At 45.5% G+C, this 23565-nt stretch overlaps 2 protein-coding genes across 5 annotated transcripts; both read left to right on the plus strand.

Annotated features, from left to right (window-relative positions):
* Positions 1-2224: 2224 nt before the first annotated feature.
* On the plus strand, positions 2225-7107 carry LOC133379208 (putative testis-specific Y-encoded-like protein 3). 2 transcript variants are annotated; one of them, XM_061613995.1, is made up of 7 exons: positions 2226-3403; positions 4053-4130; positions 4314-4425; positions 4517-4662; positions 4749-4828; positions 5535-5659; positions 5914-7107. In XM_061613995.1, exons 1-7 carry the CDS (start codon positions 2621-2623, stop codon positions 6024-6026), a joined length of 1437 nt encoding a protein of 478 aa, XP_061469979.1. In that variant the 5' UTR covers positions 2226-2620; the 3' UTR covers positions 6027-7107. The 2 variants fall into 2 exon arrangements, with proteins under 2 accessions (XP_061469980.1, XP_061469979.1); XM_061613996.1 differs by lacking the exon at positions 5535-5659 and having other exon boundaries at positions 2225-3403; positions 5914-6001.
* A 10345-nt stretch (positions 7108-17452) lies between these two features.
* On the plus strand, positions 17453-23446 carry HSD17B10 (hydroxysteroid 17-beta dehydrogenase 10). Of its 3 annotated transcripts, XM_061613997.1 has the most exons (6): positions 17563-18046; positions 18790-18954; positions 19037-19201; positions 19782-19910; positions 22170-22278; positions 22762-23446. In XM_061613997.1, the coding sequence occupies exons 1-6, from the start codon at positions 17846-17848 to the stop codon at positions 22950-22952; spliced, it is 960 nt and encodes a 319-aa protein (XP_061469981.1). In that variant the 5' UTR covers positions 17563-17845; the 3' UTR covers positions 22953-23446. The 3 variants fall into 3 exon arrangements, with proteins under 3 accessions (XP_061469982.1, XP_061469983.1, XP_061469981.1); XM_061613998.1 differs by lacking the exon at positions 19782-19910 and having other exon boundaries at positions 17453-18046; XM_061613999.1 differs by lacking the exon at positions 18790-18954 and having other exon boundaries at positions 17453-18046.
* Positions 23447-23565: the final 119 nt, after the last annotated feature.

Genomic DNA, 23565 nt, shown 5'->3' on the forward strand with positions numbered 1-23565 from the left:
GGTATTGAAGAATACTGCCTCCAATACTGGAGGCAGAGCATAGCCATTGTGACTAGAAGCCACTGATAGCCCTATCCTGCATGCATTTGACTAATCGTCTTTTAAAGCCATCCAAGTAGGCAGCCATCACTACCTCTTGTGGGAGCAAATTCCATACAGTAGTTTAACTATGCACTGCATGAAGTACTTTTGTCTGTCCTGAATCTTCCAACATTCAGCTACATTGGATGGCCCTGAGTGCTAATATTACGAGGAAGAAAAATATTTCTCTATCCATTTTCTCCACATCATGCACAATTTTATACATCTCTATCATGTCTCCTCTTACTTATTCTAAACAAAAAGAGGCCCACATGTTATAACCTTTCCTATCCCCTTGATCATTTTGGTCACCTTTTTTCTAAATCTTTTCCAGTTCTACAATATCCTTTAAGTAAGGCTATCAGAACTGTATACAGTATTCCAAGTGCGTTCACACCATATATTTGTGTAATGGCATTATGAATTTCAGTTTTATTTTCAATACCTTCCCTAATGATATCTACCATGGCATTCACCTTTTTCACACTGGGTTGACATCTTCATTGAGCTATCTACTACAAACCCAAGGTCTCTTTACTGGTCAGTCACTGCAAATTCAGACCCCATCAATGCTTATGTGACTTTTTGATTTTTTACCACAACGTCCACCAATTTATATTTGCTTACACTGAATTGCATTTGCCATTATACTGCCCATTCACTCAGTTTGGAGAGTGAAGCTCTTCACATTCCTTTTTGTTTTTATCACCCTAAACAATTTGGCATCAACAGCAAACTTGGCTACCTGACTGTTCACCCCCAACTCTAGATCATTTATGACCAAACTATAAAAAGTACAGGTCCTACTGCCAATCTTTGGGGGACTCCACTTTCTATATCCCTCCATTAGGAGAACTATCCATTTATTCCTATTCTGTGCCTCCTGTTTCTTAACCAGTTACTGGTCCACAAGAGGTCAAAGCCCAAGATTAGGCAATGTTAAACATGTTAGGGTTTCAGCATTGGATCATGGTGTGTACACAAACAAAATTATTTTTATTTGTTCAAACAATTTATACATTGCTTAACACTATAGTTTCTAAGTGATGTGAAACAGGATGACAAAAGGGATAAAATAGGAATACAGCAGTTAACTATAAAATTGGACAGATTTACTTAAAATGCCAGCTGAAGGGCAACAGGGAGGGGCCTGCCTGTTTGATCTCAGCTGGGAGTTCCACAAAATTGGGCCTGCAGTAGTGACCACACAGCTTCTGTTGAATACATGCCACATGCCTGAGCTGTGGGGGCCCACTAACAGTGACTCCTCCCAACAACATCAGTGATGGGGCAAGGATGAACATTCTTATATCCATTATGATTCCTGCTGATTTACAGAATTCTGGCATCATCTCAGCAACTTTATCTGCATCCTAAACCACGTGTAACACATACTTATTGGCTCAAAGCAGACACTAATTTAAGCCATTTCCAACAGTTGCCAGCCTGATGTCTCTGCGAAGCCTACAAGCAGGATATGAAGGCAACAGCTCTCTCACTATGGCTTCTCATTATCTGGTACTCGAAGGTATACAGTATACCTTGGAGATTCATTTAGCTACTTTAGCCAATAGCTATCTGTTCTCCATTTAAAGTAGTCCACGCCAGAGCCCATCATTTTGCCACAGCAAATTCTTTGATTATGCGATGCTGCGTGAAGCAGCTATTATTGTTGCCTATCCTGAATTTCCTACCCACCACTTTAAAATCGAGGAGAATCATGTTTGCATACCACACTGCAGTACACGGTTTATTTATTTATTTATTGTATTTATATACCGCCTCTGGGCGGTTTACAGTAGCTTCTGCGCCACAGTGATACATGCTTGGCGCTATTATCTGCAGTGTAATCTGTTTTTTTCTTTCGTTTCCCCCTCTTTCTGCGCGCACCATTATCTTATAGAACACCACACATACTCGCACTCTCTCTTCCCCACCCATTACTGACGGCTCAACACTACCCATCTACCAACTTCCTCCTTCGCCGGAGTCACGCTAGCTAAAACGCCACTCGCTTCCAAAGACGCATGCGCCAAAAGGTAAAACCGCACCCGAACACTCGTGGTGCGCATGCGCCACCCTTTTGGTCTCCCCAGAGACAAACGAGTTGTTTCTTCTTTGGCGGACGCGACCGAAACATGGCCTGTAAAAAAGAAGCACCCCACTGAGATTGGGCAAATGAGAGACGGGGTGGGTAGGTGAAGGATCGTTGACCTATCAACGTCTGCGTCCACCACGTGGGTAAGAATAAGGCGGGATCTTCTTTGCGATTGCCTACCAAAGCCACCCAATCAGCGCCGTGATCGTCCACGTGAGGGAGAAACCGTCTTTGTTAGTGGTTTGACGTCATCAGCAGCGACCAACCAGGAGAAGCTGCGCAGGATTCTCGTTCTTTGGCAGTTAGAGAAGCCCGTTTCCCTCCCGCCCTTCCCCCATCCTCATTCCCCCCCCTTGAAATCGACTGTTGGGAGTCGCGGGTTTTCACCCTTCCCCCCCTTTCTGATTTTGATCTGTCGGTGTGGCGGGAGTTGAACCTACGATGAGCGGGGACGGTGGGAACTGGGACCCACCATCCCCGGCCTCTAAGCAACGGCGCTTAGACCCGGCTTGTCAGTCGCAGAAGGAAACCGAGGCTGCCCAGGCTCTGGCTGACATGACGGCTTGGGGTGGCGCGAGCCTTGAAACCGTCAACCAGCAGGAGGCGCGCGAAACTGCCGCGGCTAAGGAGAGCCTGGAAACGATGGGCCAGCAGGGGGCGCGCGTAACCCCCGCTGCAGTTGATCAGCGAGGCCCTCCCGTGAAGGACTCGGGGACTCGAGATGGCCGTGCAGGCGGGGACCGGGAGACTGTCCCCCACAGAGAAGGGGAGCAATGGAGCGCCACGGAGGGCACGGAAGCTGCCAGCGTGACGCGAGGGGACCTAGAAACCGTCACCAATGAGACAAAGCGAGGCCTAGACACCACCTGTGTGACAGAGGAAGCTGGGGATGGCCGGGAGAGCAGGAGGAAGAGGAAGGAGGCCAGGGAGAGGCGGCGGGCCGTCGAGGCGGCAGCAGCAGAGGATGAGTGCTCAATCATCTCGGTGGGGGAAGAGGACGATGAGGAAGAGGAAGATGAGGATGGAGGAAGGTCACAGCCGCCTCGCAAAACCGAGCAATACCTGGAAGCGCTGGAGGCTGTGCAACTGGAACTGGAAGCCGTGAACCAGCAGGCCAGCCGCGCCTTTGCCCAGCTGAAAGCCAAGTTTGGCCACATGCGACGCCCACACTTGGAGCGGCGCAACCTCATCATCCAGAACATCCCTGGCTTCTGGGTCACTGCTGTATCCTGCCATTGCCACCACCTGTTCTTGACAGCTCTCTCTCTCTCTCTCTCTCTCTCTCTCTCTCTCTCTCTCTCTCTCTCTCTCTCTGTGTGTGTGGAGAAGCGGAATTAAAAAAATTAGAAGGGGGATTGTGCTGCAGGCAACATAAAAACTTTTGAAGCTGCCTTATATAATAACATCATTGGCCTATCTAGCCCTGTGATGCCTAGCTGGGGTTCTCCAAGGTCTTCGGGAATGGACTGCTGTTTGACTTATTAAAAAAAATAGAGATGGCAGTGCTTGAACTTGGGTGGTAGAATGTGACAATCAGGAGTGGGTTAAAGACTGCACTGTGTTTTGGATATTTGAATTTGTGGTGTCTGTACTGAGACTAGGAGCCCCAAAGCCTTGGTAAAGCTATTTCTTTTCTTCTTGTTGATCGATGGTGCATGCTGGGTCTTCTCTTGGCCAGCAAGAGGCAAACATCTTCCACTGTGGAGAGGCTTAGTAGAGAGTTCTTTGCCATATGCTGAGCAATACTGCCTTTGAGGATTGGAAGATATCTCTGATTTTCCTGGTTTTTATAAATTTAATTAATTATACCTATATATTATCCTTCCTCTAAGAATCTCATGTGGGGTTTCTTTCCTTAACCTTAACTTAACAGTTTCTCAACCATCCCCAGCTTTCAGCCATGATCAATGACCGGGATGAAGACACCCTGAGCTATATGACCAATCTGCAGGTGACTTCAGCAAAGCTCGTGCATGGGGGCATCAGCAGATAAAGACTCTCAAGTTATGGAGGGAAGGAATTCAACTGCACTCTGGAGACCTGGGTTCTTTCTATTTGAAGAACTGTGGCATGGAGGGTGGTGATCATCAGTTTCCTGCTAGCCTTCTGATTCTGTTATTCTTTGATATGCCAGGTTGAGGATTTCACCCATGCAAAACCAGGCTGCAAGATCAAGTTCTACTTCAACAGCAACCCTTATTTCCAGAATGAGGTCATTGTGAAGGAGTTCCAGTGTGGTTCCTCTGGTATGCAGTAGGGCAGTTTTAGGGCAGCAGAACCCCATGTATGGTGTGCAGTTGCTCACATCTTCTTTGTTTGTTTCTCCATCCTTTCCAGGGAGGCTAGTGTCCCACTCTACACCCATCCGCTGGTGGCGTGGCCAGGATCCACTAGCTCACAGCCGGAAGAATTTTGAGTTGGGGCGCAGCTTCTTCAGTTGGTTCTGTGACCACAGCTTCCCAGCAGGAGACCACATAGCTGAGGTGGGAGCTATATCCTGTACCTGCGCTAAATTGATCCTTGCATCCATATTTTCCTATCCCTCTTACTCCTTCCTGCTTTTTCATAGATAATTAAAGAGGACCTGTGGCCCAATCCACTGCAGTACTACCTGATGGGGGAAGGTGGTGAAAATGGTGAAGAAGACAGGTGAGAAGGCTGGAGTACCAGTAATCTAATATGTGTATTTTCCTTGTATGTAGTAAAAAAGCTAAAAACTATGAAACTGTCAAGGTTGCCTAATATTTATTTGCAACTGGGACCCATTCATTGTTACTAATGAATGTATGAAATTGATTTTTTTCCACAGAAAAATAAAGCGCTGGCCCCAGTAAATGATAGATAATGGTTTACTGTGAACACGCCATTCCCACCTCCTCTGCTCTTCCTTGCTACCATGCATAAGAAACAAAACCATGATCCCTGGCTTAGCATTACATTTGATCCAGGGATCATGGTTGGTTTTGTTCCAAGTGCTGCTTGTGGGCTTCCCTAAGGCATCAGTTGGCTGCTGTGAGAATATTAGGATGCTGGACAAGATGGGCTTTTGGCCTGATTCAGCAGGGCTCTTACGTTACATTCAGAGAGGAGCAAGGTAGAGGTCAGTGCGTTCATGATCCATGTGACATGCAAACTGGGCCACTGTTGGAGCATGGGTAGGATTGTGGTAGGAGTGAAACTACGGACAAGATTATAAATCTACCATTATGTATTTATGTGGATTGTGTCAAGTCTTGTGGCAGCAGGAGCTGTGCATGAAGTCCTAGGGAGGCATGACTCTCTTCGTGATGTGTACCTGGGAGAAGATGATGGATAAATGGTGACACATTCTCTCCTTTTGTTCTTGTGTGTTTAGTGAGACAGAGAATGGTGATGACTTTGTGGTGATTGTGGATGATGATGTTGAAGAGGAGGAGGAGGAAGAAGAGGAGGAGGTGGCAGATGTGCATGAGATCATGGATGAGGAGGAGGGTGGGCAAGGTACGTGTTGGTGGAATAGATCTGCCCCCAGTAAAGAGTGGCAATTACTGGACACCCAAATGTAAGAGTGGTAAGTCAAGACTGGGTGGGGTGGGGGTGTTGATCCTGAGGAAATAGATGGCAAGCTTCGCTTAAGGGCCAGGGAATGGGACTGAGAAGCCATGGAGGATCAGAAACATGGGCAAGGAAAGGTCTGTTCTGATTAGCAGGTCAGGATCAGAAGCATCTTGACACATCCTACTTTACTGACACAGGTGAAGCTGTGGAAGAGGTCCTGAGTGGCCAAGAAGAGGATGTTGCTGGTCCCAGGACCTCCCTCCATAAGGAGCCAGATGGAAGAGATTCTGAGCCAGAAGAAGACTGCTAGATCATTATGGAAGGACGGTGTGTCTGGTTGGACTTTCCCATGGTGACCTCAGTGGCACTTTGACTCTGACCAATTGCACTTGGACGTGGCAGGATATGGTGGTGGAAGGGTTCAGGAGCAGTCACATTGGTTATTTTGTACCTTTATTTATTGCAGTGACTGCATTTCCCTCCCTGCCCTCTTGGGAGGGTCACCACACACCAGCACTCCCCCCTTAATTGTCTGATGCTTAGCATCTCTGCCAGCCTGTCTGCATGGGGGGGGGGAGCTATATGCATACTTTTCCTGTCCCCTGGTGGCTACTCAGGGTATAGCCTGCCCAGTGGCCTTTTCAAAACAGCTCAGGGTTCCCTACTTCCATTCAGCATTATTAAGCTGCTGACTTTCGCACCTTCCCTTGACTTCTGCCTGTGAGGATTCTACTCGCCCTGTAAATGCTTCAGCTTTAGAATGCCTGCTAGAGGCCAGTTAGAGCCTCCTGCAGTTGAAACATAGTCCCTACCTTGATTTCTCCCTTTCAAAAGAGTAAGGCCCAACAGTTTTGGGAATATTCTGTGCCAGTACTCTGCCAATTCAAAATCAGTTTAAAATAGTCCCTGTTGATTCAGATGCTGGCCTTGCACCTGTTGGCTTAGTCAAAGCAATAACAACTCTGTGGTTGCACACTGTTCTGCTTGGGGATTGCATATAAGGGAAGGAATCACTGGCTAGGAGAAGGGTTGAAGTGCTCTGCCTTGTAGTAAGTGCTTTCCAAAATGTTCCAGAACACTGTAGGGGTGGTGGGGACAATGTTTCTTGCAACAGCATGGCCCTAAGGAGATGTATGTGATTTTTACCCTGCCCTTCTAATCTTTGTATGAATGTATACAATTTCCTGGCAATGTTTCTAAAGCATCACTTCCAATTGGACCCTTTCCTTATCATCTGCATCCCATGGAGGCTGTTCTATGCAATGCTACTGATATTTGTAGAAAGGCAACTGTTTTCCTTGGCTGAGTTTTTTGTATATTTCGTATCAGGACTTTGTACGTTTGTTCTTTTTTTTACTACAAAAAAAGCACTTAATATACTGAGAGCTTTCCAGATTGGTGTGTGGCTCCTTTCTTCCACTCATACCTTTCGGAGGTCTACAGCCAGAGCTGTTAATACTCTCTTGTCAGAAGATATTGTGTAAAACACAAAGGTACGCAAATAGCTGTGTTCCGTATATATACTTTATCCTTCACTATATATTGGAGTTCTTTGCAGTATTTACATTCTTGAGAAAAGGAATAATGTCTAAGAGGAAGAGAGTGAGGGAGAAGTGTGGGAAATTAGAGATGCACTGGAAAAGAAAAGTGATTGGTGAAACATGAAAAATGGGCAGGTAAGTTATGAGTCATAGAAACTGCATCTCAAAGGGGTGTGATGTGTACAGCTACAGTATGTCCATCTTTTTCAGAAGTAGCCCCTAAAGGACCCCTGGACAGGAGTTTAAGAATTTTAATGGGGAAATGCTGCCAGTGTGTAATGAAGAACTCATTCCTTAAAACTATTGCACTAATTTTCCTAACTGCTTTTTGAACTTGGACAAATTTAAAGAGCAGTTGGGGGTTCTATGGCAACAGCTTCCAACCTACCAAAAAATCCTCAGGTGTATGTAGAATGTGCAGGTGTGTTCCTTTGTATTGTAGCTGGTGCCTTCCGTAGACAGACTAGATAGTTTTGAAAATATCTCCAGAAGTTAAATCAAGAATTTCAGAAATCCAGAGATTAGATTCTGAAGTATAGATGTAGAACTTCAGTATACCAGCAACTCTGGCTGTTAAAGCCTGTAGATCATGTGTGGGGAATCTTTGGCACACCAAATGTTGCTGAACTACAACTCTCATCATCCCTGGCCTTTGGCCATGTTTGCTGGGGCTGATGGGATTTGTAGTTCTGCAACAACTAGAAAGTTGCAGTTTCCACACATTGTGGAATAGTGATTTTTGTTCTGTTTAGTATATATTGACAGGAACAAAAGATTATTATTACTATTTCGTTTTTGAATCAATTCCTATCAAGCATCTTGAAGCGATTTCACAGTACAGTAAAATCCATATACAAAACAACTGCATATAAAAAACTATTTCAAATAAATTCAAATGCTGACTGGGATAAAAATCTCCATTTAGAAGACCTGTTGAAAGCACAAAGTCTTCAACAGCCATCAAAAACACAGTAAAGATGGTATCTGTCTGATATGCAATGGGAAGGAGTTCCAAAGGATAGGTGTCACTACAGTAAAGGCCCAGTTCCGATATGTTGTGGAACGGACCTACTGATAGGATGGTACCTGCAGGTTGCCCTCTCCTGCAGAACACAGTGATCTGTTGGGGATATAAGAGATGAAATAATATTTTAGGTATCCTGGTCCCAAGCTATATAGGGCTTGTACACCAGTACCAGCACCTTGAACGTACCCTGGTAGCTAATTGGCAGCCAGTGTGGTATAATATGATGGTGACATTCTGGTCAAGTGAGCAGCTCAGCAACCATGTTTTGCACTAGCTGCAGCTGTCACGTCAACCTCAAGGACAGCCCTAAGTAGACCACATTGCAGTAATCCAGTCTGGAGATTACTAGTGCATGGATGACAGTGACCAGGCTACCCTGGTCCAGATACTGCCTCAGCTGTCTTACCAGCCCAAGCTGATAAAAGGCACTCAGCCACTGATGTCACCTGGGCCTCCAGTGACAGATGGATCCAGGAGCACCCCAGACTAGAAAGGGAATGTTGGTACTTACCAAAATAAGCTTCTTTTCTGCAGGAAGGAGGAGATCCATGGGTGGGTTGTCACCTCCCACTCCCTCCACTGGGCAGGAATATGCCGATGAGCAAAACTCAGCAGAGTGGGAGGGCAACCCCTCCTCAGTTTGCAACTGCCAAAGCTAAAAAACTGGAAACAGTGTAAAAAACAGGAACTCAAATATAAATACAAAGGAGCCAAAACAGCAACCCAGCAGCAGGTAAGCAAGCCCTTATAAGGGCCAGAGAAGACGGAATGAACACAGACCCACCTGAACCTAATAGATATCGCATCTAAACCCCTAACACTGGAGCAGCTAAAAAACTGCAAGCCAACTGGGTGGGCTGGATCTCCCCGCAGAAAAGAAACTTGATCATGGTAAGTTCCAAAGTTCCCTTTTCCTGCAGGGAGGAGATCTGTGGATGGGATATACCACAGCAGTACCCAGCCAGATGGGCCCTGCTGCGGCAATGTCCCCTAAGGTCTAACCACCTGTTGCAATAGCTACCTGCTGAAGGAAGTCTCAGCAGACGCATATGCATCAGTTTATTTATTTATTTTCATTAAACTTATAGACCGCCCCATAGCTGAAGCTCTCTGGGCGGTTTACAAGAACAAGAACAGCATCAGAAATACAATATACATGTAACAATATAAAACATTAAAATTTAAAGGTAATAATGTCTGACAAAAGTGGATACAGAGAATGAAGCGGCTGCCCTGCAAGTGTCCCCTAGTCTCAAAGGTGGCAGAGGTGGAGACACTCCTAGTAGAAGTGAGCAGTGATGCCCCCCCCCCAGGAACAGCAACAGAAGAGCCTTGATCCAAAGCAATCGTGTGGCTGAAGAGACTCTGGCCCACTGTGCTTGGCTGGAAAGAAAAGAATCAGACTGGCGGAACTCCTCTGTGTGCTTGATACAGATCTGGACACCCTGGTGCATATCCAACGTATACCATTCCTTCTCCTCAGTAGTCTTTAGCTTTGGGCAGAGAGATGGAAGAACAGCTTCCTGAGACCTATGAAACAAAAAGTTCACCTTCAACATAAAAGATGGATCTAAATGCAAAATGACAACATCCTGCTTCAATACCCACACTTCCTTGCGCACAGAGAATGAAGCCAGTTCTGACATTCTCCTAGCCGAGGTCACTGCCACCAAGAACAAAGTCTTCCAGCTCAAAAACTTGACAACCACAGGTGCAAGAGGCTTGAAAGGAGGCTTAGTCAACATTCGGAGCACTCTGAAGGTCCCACAGTGGGTAGCAATGTACAGAAGGAGGCTTAAGGAAGGAAGCACCCCTCAAAAATCTTTTGATTAATGGATGTGAACCCAATGGAACCTCTGAAGGTTTGGTGAGGATAGAGCCAAAAGGTTGCCATTTCTTTGACAGGAAAAAAGAAAGCTTGCGTTCATTGGATTGTATCCAACAATGCTGTTCTGCTCACATTGCAGACTTCTGCTTACTCAATGGAACGTCCCTCTTCTCTCCCCTACAGCCCCCTGTGCACCCTCAAAATTTCCAGAGGGTTGTGGGATGCTGTGGAGCAGATTTTGGGGGCAGGAGAGGAAGGGAAAGTCCTGTTGCATGAGTGGAACTCCATTTCCACAGCGATGGAAACACTCTATGGTGTTCAGAAAAGCCTGTAATGCAATTACTCCAAAATACAGGCAAGAGAATGTGTAAACCCTACATCCAAAAATGCAGGTGGAAAGTTAGCACATCAGGCTGAGTTATTTTAGCCTAGCCTTAACTATGACATGCTAGTTTTTCAGGTATAAGACATATTTATCAATGTGGGGAAGCATTCAAACATACAACCATCCACCTTGCATTCTAAAGTGATTCAGTGCTGGAAGGATTGTTCCATGGCTTTGTTTCTTTTTTAGAACACAAGAATCAATTCTTGGAGAAAACTAGTTTGGCTATAGCACATCAATTCAGGCTCAGAATGTTTTCTGAAAATCCCAAACTGGTTGGTTGCATAGAAATTTGAACTGTGAAAAAGGAATTTCTCTTCTCTCCCTCCCTCCCTCCCCCCCTTGGCAAATTACCCCTTTAAAAAGGAATTCAGCATACTTCTACGTTGTGGAGGATCAGCTTTTTTCAAGTTGCAACTTCCACTGATCAGTCCTACTGTTGATACTGCCTACTAATGCAGAGGCTGTGCTTTGAAGAAAATGTCTGTGTAGCTGGATTCGCTTAGCTAATGAACAGCCTGATGTCAGTGAGCTAATGATTCTTGCAGATCCTCTGCTCTCTCACTTCTGTCTGATCTCTTCCCACTTGGAATTTTTAACCTGATGTGCTTCCCATCACACTACTCTACTCGGAAAGTCAACCATCACAGCAACCTAGAAGTACTTTTCAGCTCCCCTGATTCAGTAGCTGCCATTACCTGTTTTGTTCTGACCTAACAACTTTCATGCATGACTTGGTAACCTGAGGCATGATTTGTGGAACAAGCCCTATATATTAGTGCCAGTTAAGGCTCCGCTAATGCAGAATATAGTGGTGAATGCATAAAAGGAGGAGTCAAATTTTGACACAGATTGGAAGGCAGTTTTAGCAGCTGATGAGGCTTGCTTCTTGCTCCATAGAGGCTAAATATGTGTGTTCCATTGTATTTACTACAGAACAAAAAGGCTGTACAGAGAAGGCGAAATAGGTGCTATAGATGTGCATATACCCTGTAAGAACCTTTCCCCTCCAACCTGTGTTACTGATGTTACATCAGTAATAGCTACAGCCTGATGCCACTGTAAAAGAAGTACTTCCTACCTCTCTTGGGTTGCCAGTGACCTTTTAAAAATGTGTTACTTCTGTGGCAGAGAATATTAGCTTTCCCTGTTACTTTACAGAATTAAATGTAAGACCTCCACTGATTTGTGGATCCTCACACAGGATGCACATCATTGTGAAAAGTAAGATACTGACTTAGCAACATAAAGGTATGGTTTTGACCTTTTTTCCATGCTTTCACACCGGCTTCCTTTTCTGTGCTCTTTTATGGCTGTTAAAATCAACCAAATGATTTCATATAATCTGCCCACCAGTCAAATGACAAGAATATATGTGCTGGTTTACAGCTCTTCAAGATTTGCCAAAACTTGGGCATTTTCTGGGGCTAGTGTAGGCCTTTAACTCTGGCCATTTGAGGTGTTAAGAGGAACTTAATGGACCCCTTTTCTTTTTTAACAGTAAATTTACACCAATCGTTCAATCGCTAATCATTACAGAAGCTAAACCTGTGTATTCCAGTCTCAAATCACTCCCTGTCTGCCCTTCCCTGTAAAATGGAAGAAAATGGAAATGGACTGCCTTCAAGTCAATCCTGACTTACGGCAACCCTATGAATGGGGTTTTCAGGGTGAGCGGTATTCAGAGGGGGTTTACCATTGCCTTCCTCTGAGGTTGAGAGGCAGTGACTGGCCCAAGGTCACCCAGTGAGCTTCATGCCTGTGTGGGGATTCGAACCGTGGTCTCCCACTACAAAGTAAGGAAAAATGTCCCCCAAATATTAGTGGTAGCAGCCAAGCAAGCAAACAACCTGCTGGTTTAAATGTATCCTAGGGGATCTCTCAATAAGCACAGCTGACACACTACACAGCAGCAAGTCTCCTTTGCCATCACTTGTATACTTCACAGGGAGCCCACAGCCAATTCTGGTTCCCTGCTTTGTACTTATGCAAAATAATTCTGTTTGGCAGCTCTTATTTACGTGCCACAGATTTGGGGTACACCTAAAATGTAATGTGAAGAGTGGTCTGTGATGCATCCTTCCCTGGCTCTCCCTGTCAGGTTCCTACCTGCTCGTGGTTACTGCCTGTCTCTAGGCACCACCAGGGACTCCACCAGTCCGGACCGCACTCTCTTATGGTTTACCTATCCGCTCTAGCACAGATCTCAACAGATCCCCCTGCTAGGCAACCACCAGTAACGTCCCAATACTAGTATTCCCAGAGACTCTGAATACTGGTATTGTTATTCTCTTCACCGCTGCCACCATTTGTTACAGTTCCCCTTCAGCCTTGGTCATTACCTTACCCTCCCTTCTGGTCTGTGAAACCCCAGCCAAGGATCAGGCCTTTGGTAAACTAAATTAAGTATTTATTAAAGATAACAAAGCTAACAAGATTAACAAGATTTCTTCTTAAGGCACATAAGCATATGGTTTTACTCAATACTAATCCGAACTCCACCTCCCTCCTTCTTCACTCTCTCCTGGCAAACAACTCTCTCAAACCCCACCAAGCAATCCACTCTTTCTTTTCTCCCCCCTATTCCACAATTTACCACCTCACATTCACCCAGATTTACCTGTCATCCTTTCATTTATACTGTCAGCCATTTTAAACATTCAGCCAATCATCAAGCATTCTATTGCCCATTCACTCCCCCTCCTCTTTCACTACTTACCATGTATACTCTAAACAGCCAGCACTTACCATATATACACTAATATATAGGAACATCACATTTCCCCCCCTTAAACAACGGCAGAGTATTATTCCTGTTCCAGGATTTATACGTCACGTTAACAAATAAAAGTCTCTATGGGGAAAATGTCTTTCTTTGTTCCTCTGTCTGGTCACGTCACTGCAGTCCCAGCCACTTGCCTGGAAAGTCCATCGGCCAGTACATTGTCCTTGCCTTTGATGAACTGGAAGTCCACTTGATAGTCCTGTAGGGCCCAGGACCACCTCTGCAGCATAGTGTTATGGTTTTTCATAGTCTGCAACCATAACAAGGCCCGATGATCCGTAGTCACTGTGAATCTTCGTCCCCACACGTATGGGCGCAACTTGTTCAGTCCCCACATGACCGCTAGGCACTCCTTCTGGACCGACGAATAGTTTTTCTCCCTCGGCGTCAGCTTGCGACTCAGATACGCCACTGGATGTCTGGTGCCTTCTCTCTCCTGCAGCAAGACGACTCCCAGCGCGAGGTCTGACGCATCTGTAGCCACGATGAATGGTTGCTCATAGTCTGGTGCTATTAATATGGGTCCTTGGCACAAGGCTTGCTTCAGCAGATCAAAAGCCTTCTGACATTCATCCGTCCATACCACACGCTCAGAACACTTCTTCTTGGTCAATTCATGCAAGGGGGTTGCTATTTCCCCAACATTTCTCACAAACTTCCTATAAAAACCAGCCACACCCAGAAATGCCCTTACTTGTTTTTTGGTTAAGGGGATCGGCCACGCTTGTATTGCCTCCACCTTGCTCCATAAGGGGGTGATTTTCCCACTCCACACCTTATGTCCTAAATAGATTACTTCCTTTAGTCCAAACTGGCATTTCTTAGCTTTTATTGTGAGGCCTGCTTTTCTTAAGGCCTCCAATACTGTTGTCAGGTGTTGGACATGCTCAGGCACCGACTTGCTAAAAATGGCCACGTCATCGATATAGGCCACTGCAACACCTTTGCATCCCTGGTATGGTAAGGCTTTAACACATTTACATGAACCACTTTGCTTTTGTTTAATTGGTCTGTGGTGATTACATATGTCACTGTGTCAAGCCTGTCTCTGATGGTATATGGTCCTTCCCAGTTAGCCTGTAATTTGTCATGTTTCCTGGGTATGAACGCCATAACCATATCTCCCACATTATACACACGTTCCCTGGCTGTTCTGTCATACCAGTAACTTTGCTTCTGCTGAGCTTGACTCAAATTCTCTTTCACCACTTCCATCATTTGTTTCACTGGTTCACATTCATCCTTTCTCTCAGCAGGCATCTACAGTCTATACAAAATCCCATTCTCACACACAACTTGATTCCTCAGTTTGTCAGTGAAAGGAATCTGCTGGGTCAGCGCTTGCTCCTTTACCTGCTTCAAACTGATATCTTTATGCAGCTCTTCCCTGAATTGCTCTGCTTCTTCCCCAGAGACCACTTGATACAGTTTGTCTTCTTCAGCAGGCCTGCTAGTGGTTGCTATGGTGACCTGAGGCTGGTTAACAGATTCCACCCTGTTTGTTTCAGCCCCCCTTAATATGGCTTCTTTTTCTCTGCCAATTTGCTGTCTGGTCACTACATAGATCTTTCCTTGGGCGCCCATTACATCTCTTCCCAGTATTACTGGTTCTTGTTGCTGGGCATTAATGCCTACTTTATATCGGCCCTCTCGGCCTCTCCAAGTCATTTCCACCAGGGCCACAGGCAAACTTTCTGGTTGACCCCTCACTCCTTGGATAGTCACAGTTTCCTGAGGTAATATTACCTCAGATTTTATTAAATCTGGCCTCAGTAATGTCTGAGCGGCACCAATATCAAGCAATGGCCAATAATTTGCCCCTTGTACACTCACTTCCTCTCTCAGACTTGAATCAAGGTCTGTTACTTCTGTCCAGTTTATCTGGCAAAACTGAAACTTTTTCGCTGTTTCTAAAGCCTTGGGCTCTGTTTTCACTGCCCTTGTCTGAGCAGGATTACTAATGGGGTTGGCAACCTCACATTGAAAACGTAGGTGCCCTGGTCTACCACATTTGTAGAATAATTTCTCCTCACTTTTAGGGTACACAGATCCACTCTGGGGTGTCCTGTGCCCTTCAGATTTTAATGGAGGACTCACTCGCTGTGGTACCACATCCCTTCTGCCAGCGCTATATGGTCTGGGTTTAAACTCTCTTGATGTTTTCCCCACCCAGCCAGTTCTATTGGAGGCGAAGTGATCCGCCAACTCTGCGGCCTCCTGCACAGATGTAGGGGAACGGTCTTTGACCAGGAGCCTTATTTCTGGTGGTAACTGATGGTATAATTGATCCAGTATCATGAGGCTTTTCACCTCTTCCACTGACTGACCTTTGGCACTACTCATCCACTTTCCAAATATATCCATCAACTTTGCTCCCAGTTCCACAAAAGATCTCCCTGTCTGTATCTGGCAGTTTCTGAAAAGCTTTCTAAAATGATCAGGCCCCAGTCTGAATCTTTTAAACACTGCTTCTTTGAATTCAGCATAGGTGACGGGCCTGTCTGAGGGGAAATATTGGTATACCTCAGCCAATTCCCCTTTAATCAGGTTTGATAAATACTGCATGTATTTATCTTCAGGTAGCCCCCACAACTGAGCTGCTTTTTCAAAGGTGCTGAGGTAAATTTGAGGATCTTGACCAGGCTCATAGACAGCAAAGTCCTTTGGAGTAATTTTTATTTTTGCTCCATCTCTGTCTTTCCTTGTCTCCTCAGAGTGAAATTTCTCTCTATCAAATTTTAACTTTTCTACTTGTAATTCAGCATCCAATGCTCGTTGCTTCTCCCTCTCCTCAAACCCCAATCTCATTCTCTCAGCTTCCAACTCCCTCTGCTTGTCTTTTTCCTCAGCTTCCATCCTCAATCTCTCAGCTTCCATCTTCAATCTCTCAGCTTCCAACTCCCTCTGCTTGTCTTTTTCCTCAGCCTCCCTCTTCAATCTCTCAGCTTCCAACTCCCTCTGCTTGTCTTTTTCCTCAGCCTCCCATCTTAACTTCTCTCTCAAGTACTCTATATAAGCGGGATTGCTTAAATATCCTTCTGGGGTCTCTTCTCTGACAGGTTGTTTTTGCTGGACAGTAGCAAATCCTATAAGTGCTACCCTCAATTCATCTACCCCTTTACCCTCGTGAGGTAAATTGAATGTTATGCACTTCTCCACCAGCTCCTCTCTTTTCATTTTTATGTATTCAGCCATGGTGTTTGAGTTCACTCACTCTTTGCCACACACTCTTTGCCAGTCACTCTCACAAGAAATCTTGTTTTGTTATTTCTGTTTGCCACACCACTGTTCTGGATTCTCTAGTATTCGTATCTGGATTCTCTGTTGTTCGTATCCCACCGCTACAGCCACCACATGTGATGCCCTTCCCTGGCTCTCCCTGTCAGGTTCCTACCTGCGCGTGGCTACTGCCTGTCTCTAGGCACCACCAGGGACTCCACCAGTCCAGACCGCTCTCTCTTATGATTTCTCTCCCCGCTCTAGCACAGATCTCAACAGATCCCCCTGCTAGGCAACCACCAGTAACGTCCCAATACTAGTATTCCCAGAGACTCTGAATACTGGTATTGTTATTCTCTTCACCGCTGCCACCATTTGTTACAGTTCCCCTTCAGCCTTGGTCATTACCTTACCCTCCCTTCTGGTCTGTGAAACCCCAGCCAAGGATCAGGCCTTTGGTAAACCAAATTAAGTATTTATTACAGATAACAAAACTAACAAGATTAACAGGATTTCTTCTTAAGGCACATAAGCATATGGTTTTACTCAATACTAATCCGAACTCCACCTCCCTCCTTCTTCACTCTCTCCTGACAAACAACTCTCTCAAACCCCACCAAGCAATCCACTCTTTCTCTTTTCCCCCCTATTCCACAATTTACCACCTCACATTCCCCAGATTTACCTGTCATCCTTTCATTTATACTGTCAGCCATTTTAAACATTCAGCCAATCATCAAGCATTCTATTGCCCATTCACTCCCCTTCCTCTTTCACTACTTACCATGTATACTCTAAACAGCCAGCACTTACCATATATACACTAATATATAGGAACATCACATGGTCCTCTTGGATCTAATTCCCCAGCTGGCAATGGCCCCACCCCCTAATCCTATAATAAGAATACTAATATTACAGAGAAAAAGTAGGGACCATATTTCTTATCTGCAAGCCACTATCTATCTATTCATGAAGCCCAAGCAAAGGTTGAGTGCGTGCACGCGAACCTCTGCATCAATCTGTCTCGTCTCTTCCCCCCCCCCACTCCTTTAAGGCACACTTCCAACTAAACCTAATGGAACGCAGTCATTCCAACTTCCCTACGAATAATCTTGCACAGGAGGAGGCTGCATATCTTCTGTTTAAGGCTGCAACCTTAGGCACTCTTAACTTGGGACAAATTCCAGAGGCTCAGCCAGTGGCAGCAAAAGAGTCTCGTGGCGCCTCATGAGGATTTACTCTGGCACGCGATTGTTGTGGAGGAGCCCAAGACGAGAAAGTTCCATTAACGACCCTTTCGTTTTATTCCGATCAGCGGGACTTCCTTCCGAGTAAACCGGCATGGGATCCGGTTGCAATCCCAACGCGCTCTTTCTTTCCTTAGGCACAAGCTCAGCCCAACAGCGGAAGCTCTCGCTTTCCTTCCTTCCTACCTCTCCCCCTCCTCCTCCTCCTCCTCCTCCTCTTTCTCAGGAAGTGGGGGGAGCTGAGCCTTTCGGCCCTTCGCGCAGCAACATGGCGGCGTCATTGAGGAGCGTGAAGGTAATTCACCGGCACTAAAAAAAAAATCCAAGAATGCCCCTACGGGACCCGGGAGGGCACACATTCACGAGCTTCGAGGGCGTTCCTTCAACCGGGGGAGGAGGAGGGGGGGCATAACGGTGCTGGGCAATAGGAGAGGCCAGATCCTGGGAAAGACCAATGGCTTAAAGAGAGACCGTTTTATATATGCAACAAAACAAAATATTTCTGGGAAGGTATGGAGGAGATCGTTCTTGCTTTATGGACGATTTTTTAAAAAGGGGTGGGACCCCTTGCCTTTAAGATCTGCATGACAGGCAGACATGCAACAAGTGCTGCTTTCCCCTAAATTCGTCTAGAGGTGTGGGGAAAGCAGCCGCCCTTGTTTAACATCCAGGTCTGCCATGTAGCTATTTGAGGCACTGAGCTTTGTGGGATGGGGGAGTATATCCTAGGAAAATAGGGTTATTGTCTTATCCCTCCCTTCAAAAGCCCTGGTAAGGTACCTTTGCTTCAAACAGCTATATGACAGGCAATTTCCCCAGAATAGTATCTGTGTTGGAGGAAAAATCCACTTGCTGAATTTCTGCCTCTTAGATGAGAATGTTATTTTTCTTAGGTACTGGTGTGTTTTTCAAAGTGAGGAAAGCCCTGGCAGCATCAGGGTATATCTGTGAGTGATGGCCCAGAAGGCATGTCATACTTCAGGTCTCTCTGTAGGTCTGCTTTACTTGAATGAGTTTTTTCTTTTTTTTTACCTGCAGGGATTGGTTGGCCTGGTCACTGGTGGGGCTTCAGGGCTTGGCCGTGCCACAGCAGAGCGGCTGGTGCAACAAGGAGGCAGTGCTGTGCTTGTGGATCTGCCTAAGTCTGACGGGGAGAGCGTGGCCAGATCGCTGGGAGAGAGATGCATCTTTGCTCCTGCTGATGTAGGGATCTTCAGAAAGGGCATTTAAGAGTTTGGGACAGATGTAGCAGCTTTGCTGAGCTGATCTCTCCCTCTTTTCCCAGGTAACATCGGAGTCAGATGTGAAGGCTGCCCTTACGCTGGCACGGGAGAAGTTTGGGCGTGTGGATGTGGCAGTGAACTGTGCTGGGATCGCAGTGGCTGTCAAGACCTATAATATGAATAAGGATCTTCCTCACAAGTTGGAGGACTTCCAAAGAGTTATTAACGTGAGTACAATTCTGCTCTTGGTCCAGCCATTTCTTGAACCCTTCTTGCCTGGCAAGCGGCAGCAGAAAACTGAAGATACTTTACTGGTCAAGTGGGTCCTGCAACAAAATGTTGCATTGTAAAGTGTTCCTGTTTGGGTGCCAGCCAGCCATGTCACTTTCCAAGATATTCCATCCCATCCCTCAGTTTTCCATTTCAGTCTCCCAACCTCCAACAGCCAGTCAGCATTCTGTAGCTATTCAGCATGCTTAGTCCTCCTGGGGCTGTTTTTTTGGGTCTCTGAAGGGCTATTTTTCCTAAAGATGCTTTGTATTTTTGTAAACATTGGGGTTCACCTAAGCCTGCTAATATCTCACTCTTGTGTGTGGATGATGCAGATGTGGCTACGTAAGGATTAGGATTCAGGGAACTGCTACTAGCATAGGTGATTATGATTTAGAGTGAGGAAGAGACAGTGTTTGCTAGGCCCAGAGTTCTAATGTGTGCCATTGGAGTAAAGTTATGTTGTCTGGCACTATTGGCCTTAAAGGATGGGGTAGAGCTTTGGGTGCATAAGGTTCATTTGTCTGTGTTCCCTAGGTGAATATTGCTGGAACGTTCAATGTAATTCGTCTGACTGCAGGCGAGATGGGACGGAATGAGCCTGACTCAGATGGACACAGGGGGGTGATCATTAACACTGCCAGTGTGGCCGCCTTTGAGGGACAGGTGAGTCCCAAGCCTCTCTCCCAACTAGCCTGGTTGGCAACACCCAGCTGATGCTACATTAAATTGTACACATGCAGGTGCTTGGTAATATTCTTATATAATAGCAGGAGCAGCGCTGCCCCTAGGCACCGGGAAGGGGGGCAGTTGCCCCGGGCCCCACGCTTGGCGATGAGCCTGAGGCTTTTAGGCGGGAGGTTTGAATCCCCTGCCTGAGTGGCTTCCTTGTGCTACCTGCCGCCCGCTCATCAGCTGTGCAGCACGTTTACAGGCAGTGCTTGCCGGCTTATTCTGGGCGGGAGGTTTGAAAGAGAGAGAGAATGTGGGGGCCCTCCAACTATGCTTTTGCCCTGGGCCCCGCACAGGCTAAGGGAGGGCCTGAGCAGGAGCATTAAGGTCTTAGACTACAACTCCCACTAGCCCAGCCAGCATGATCAATAGTCAGGGAATATTGTAGTCCAACAATGTCTCGAAGGCCGCAGGTTACCCATTCCTGCTATACAGCAACAGGAGTGTACATAAGGGTGAAGAACGGCCGTGCTTTATTCTATAATCTCTATTCCCCTATGGAAAATGTAATTTATTGAGCTTTCTGCAATCCCAGCAAAGGGACAAAACCTCCACCTTAAACTCAATAGAATAGATCCTCCATCATATTATTACATTTTTATCTCGTCCTTCCTCCCAAAGGAGCTTACATCAATAAACTCTCATGAGACACACTGCAATAAAAGACATCTTCTCATTAAACCCTTGATGACTCACAGCTGAATACGTGAGCTGAAATTTTTTAGTGTTTGATCGGCAGTGGTCTATACAACATAATTTGATGTTATAGTGATTGACAGTTAATGAGTGGACCAGTCCTTAGTATCACAATTTAAACCTCATTCTAATAGAATTGAAAGCATGAATTGGTTATATGCAGTGCAATCCTAGACACATAAGCTTCACTATGCCAAATGTACTTTCTCCCAGATGAGTATAGCCAGAACTGCAGCCTTAACCAGTGAAGCAATTAAATTGTTTTTTAAAATGGAATGGCCCTGTGAAAGTGTATTGATTGCACAGGGAGAAATATAAATATCCCTGTTTAAAGGACTTTGAAATGAATGAGTGTTTCCTTGGTAATGCATTTCCATGCTCTCAAGAACAGATTGCAATCCATGTAGATGTCTTCTCTTCCATGCAGGCATTTGTTACACTGAAAATTAATCTGAAAATTTTGAGAGGTGTATTCTTAAAGGGTTAATTTTTACTTTCATATCTTGTGAGTCACCAGAATCTTTAGACGTTGAAACGTTGATTGAAAGTGTGTGTATATACCTGATGTTCAGATAAATCACAAATTGTTGACTGAAACGAAAAGATCTTCAGAAATTATAGTCATGTTAAACGGCTTTAAAAACACAGCTATCTGTTGGGATGTTGTCTAGACAGGATTAGCCCAAGAAGCTTTGTGAGCTCAAACGGACTGCATCATGTAATCCCACACTGCGCACCCCATACAGAAGGGATTTACCTGACAGGCTGCACACTGCTTTCTTGCATTTCTGGGAGCATTGCTGCCCTAAGTCATCACTTGGGTTGTTGCTACATATGTGCTTGGTATGAATGTATAGTGGCAAGGGAGTAAAGGGAATATTAATCTTGTAAGTGTGAGGTTTTTTTGTTTTTCTTTAAATCACAAGTTTGCTGTAGGATCACACTAGACTTTGTGTTGGGAGGAACCTGGATAACAAAGCTGAACTAATCCAAGGGTAGCCGGTCCCTAGTTTAGAAGCAGCCAGTGATTCAGGGAACTTCTGGCCCGGAGCAGAGGGAGACCCATGGGCATGCCTATGGCACTGAGACAGGCCTGTGTTGCTGCCTCCTTCTTCTGTACTGCAGTGGCCTGTAGACTAAAGGTGTGCTAAGGCATGGGGGCTATATATGTTCTTCAATGAAGAGTAGAGTAGTACCATCTTGTACTTGATTTATTTATACATTTGCCCAAAGAAGTTGGCCAGCACTATGCTGGAATCCCAGTGGCTGGTTCCAAAATATTATTTGCCTTCTCTCTCCTTTCTCCTGCTACCAATTCAGAGTGACTTCTGCTTCTCCTCTGCCTTGCTTAGGCTTCCTATTCCTTTAGCAGCCTTGTTTTGATGCTTCTCAGCCTTCACACTGTAACCCACCCTCCATGTATAGTTCAGGGAACTACCTTTGATTTTAGTGTGTTTTTGAACTGTTATCTTTAGAAAACCATTGTTTATCTTCCAGGTTGGCCAGGCTGCCTATTCTGCTTCCAAAGGAGGCATCGTGGGAATGACACTGCCCATTGCCCGGGATCTTGCCCCCATGGGGATCAGAGTTGTTACCATTGCACCAGGTACCAATCCTGCCCTGAATCTGGTCTTTTGGAGAAAAACATAGAATTTTTGAAGACTCCTTAGGGCTGGAATGGCAGAGGGTCAATGACAGGGTTTTGTGTACGTGACAGAATTTGTGTTAGCTTGGCACAGAATTGGGGGGGGGGTAAATTGTGCCAATTGGAGGAATCTATGCAAATTTGCCTATTCTGTAACCTGTTCTGAATGTCGTGTATTTTCTCATGAGTGGTCAGAAGCTCTGGAAACTATATTCTCTTGCTTCTCAGATTTCAGCAGGCACTGACCATGCACATTTGAGGCTCTCTCTGCAGCTGTTGAATCCTAGAAACTCTTTTAAATGAAAACTAATTCTTAGGAAGCAAAATTCTGCACCCAAGAATGCATTCTGTGCTCCAGGAATTTTGACACCCACACACACATACCTGCTTAATAGGTATTGTCAGAGACTGTGACAGCCCCTGAGTGTGTTTTGTTTTTTCTAGGCCTGTTTGCAACACCTCTTCTGGCATCACTTCCTGAGAAAGTGCGGACATTCCTAGCACGGCAGGTGCCCTTCCCAAGTCGTCTTGGCGCTCCAGGGGAGTATGCCCACCTTGTGCAATGCATAGTAGAGAACCCCATGCTCAACGGTGAGGTGATCCGGCTTGATGGGGCTGTACGAATGCAGCCTTAAAGCTATAGCCTTGGCCTGGAAGAGCAAGAGGGCTTGTTTTCCCCATCACTATTCAGGGGATTTTGTTCACATTGGACTATAATGATGGTACTTTGATCATGGCTGCCTATGCCATGCTTTCTTCACTGGAATCTGGGCTAGCAAAACAAATGATTAACATCTGGACCATAATAAATGAATCATTACTTCTGCGTCCTGTCTGAGTCCTCTCCTCTACTGCTAGTGGGACAGTCTAGAAAATCCTGGACACTAGACCTTTAACCCAATACAAATGTACATTACAATCCAGAAGTCCTATCACTTTTTGACTTCCAAATCCAATGACAGCTGTGTTCCTGTTCAGCATCTTTTCTACAGCTACACTTGATCCTTTTTGTCTTTTACTTACTCCATAATGAGGATTGGATGGATACCCTGAACCAAAAAAAAAATCAATGTGAAGGAAACAAAAATCTTAGAACAAATTGTGCAAATAAAGTTAAGTAAGCAACTCATTTCTAAAGCTTCCACATGCTTCTTGGGGGGAAAAGGGCGGGGTAGCAGAACAAGGCAGGGGAGCAGACAGTCAGCAGACGGTGGTAGTTAGAGGGGAGCATTTTTGAAAGGAGCAGGG

Source organism: Rhineura floridana, chromosome 3, assembly GCF_030035675.1.
Source record: "Rhineura floridana isolate rRhiFlo1 chromosome 3, rRhiFlo1.hap2, whole genome shotgun sequence".
Lineage (NCBI taxonomy): Eukaryota > Metazoa > Chordata > Lepidosauria > Squamata > Rhineuridae > Rhineura > Rhineura floridana.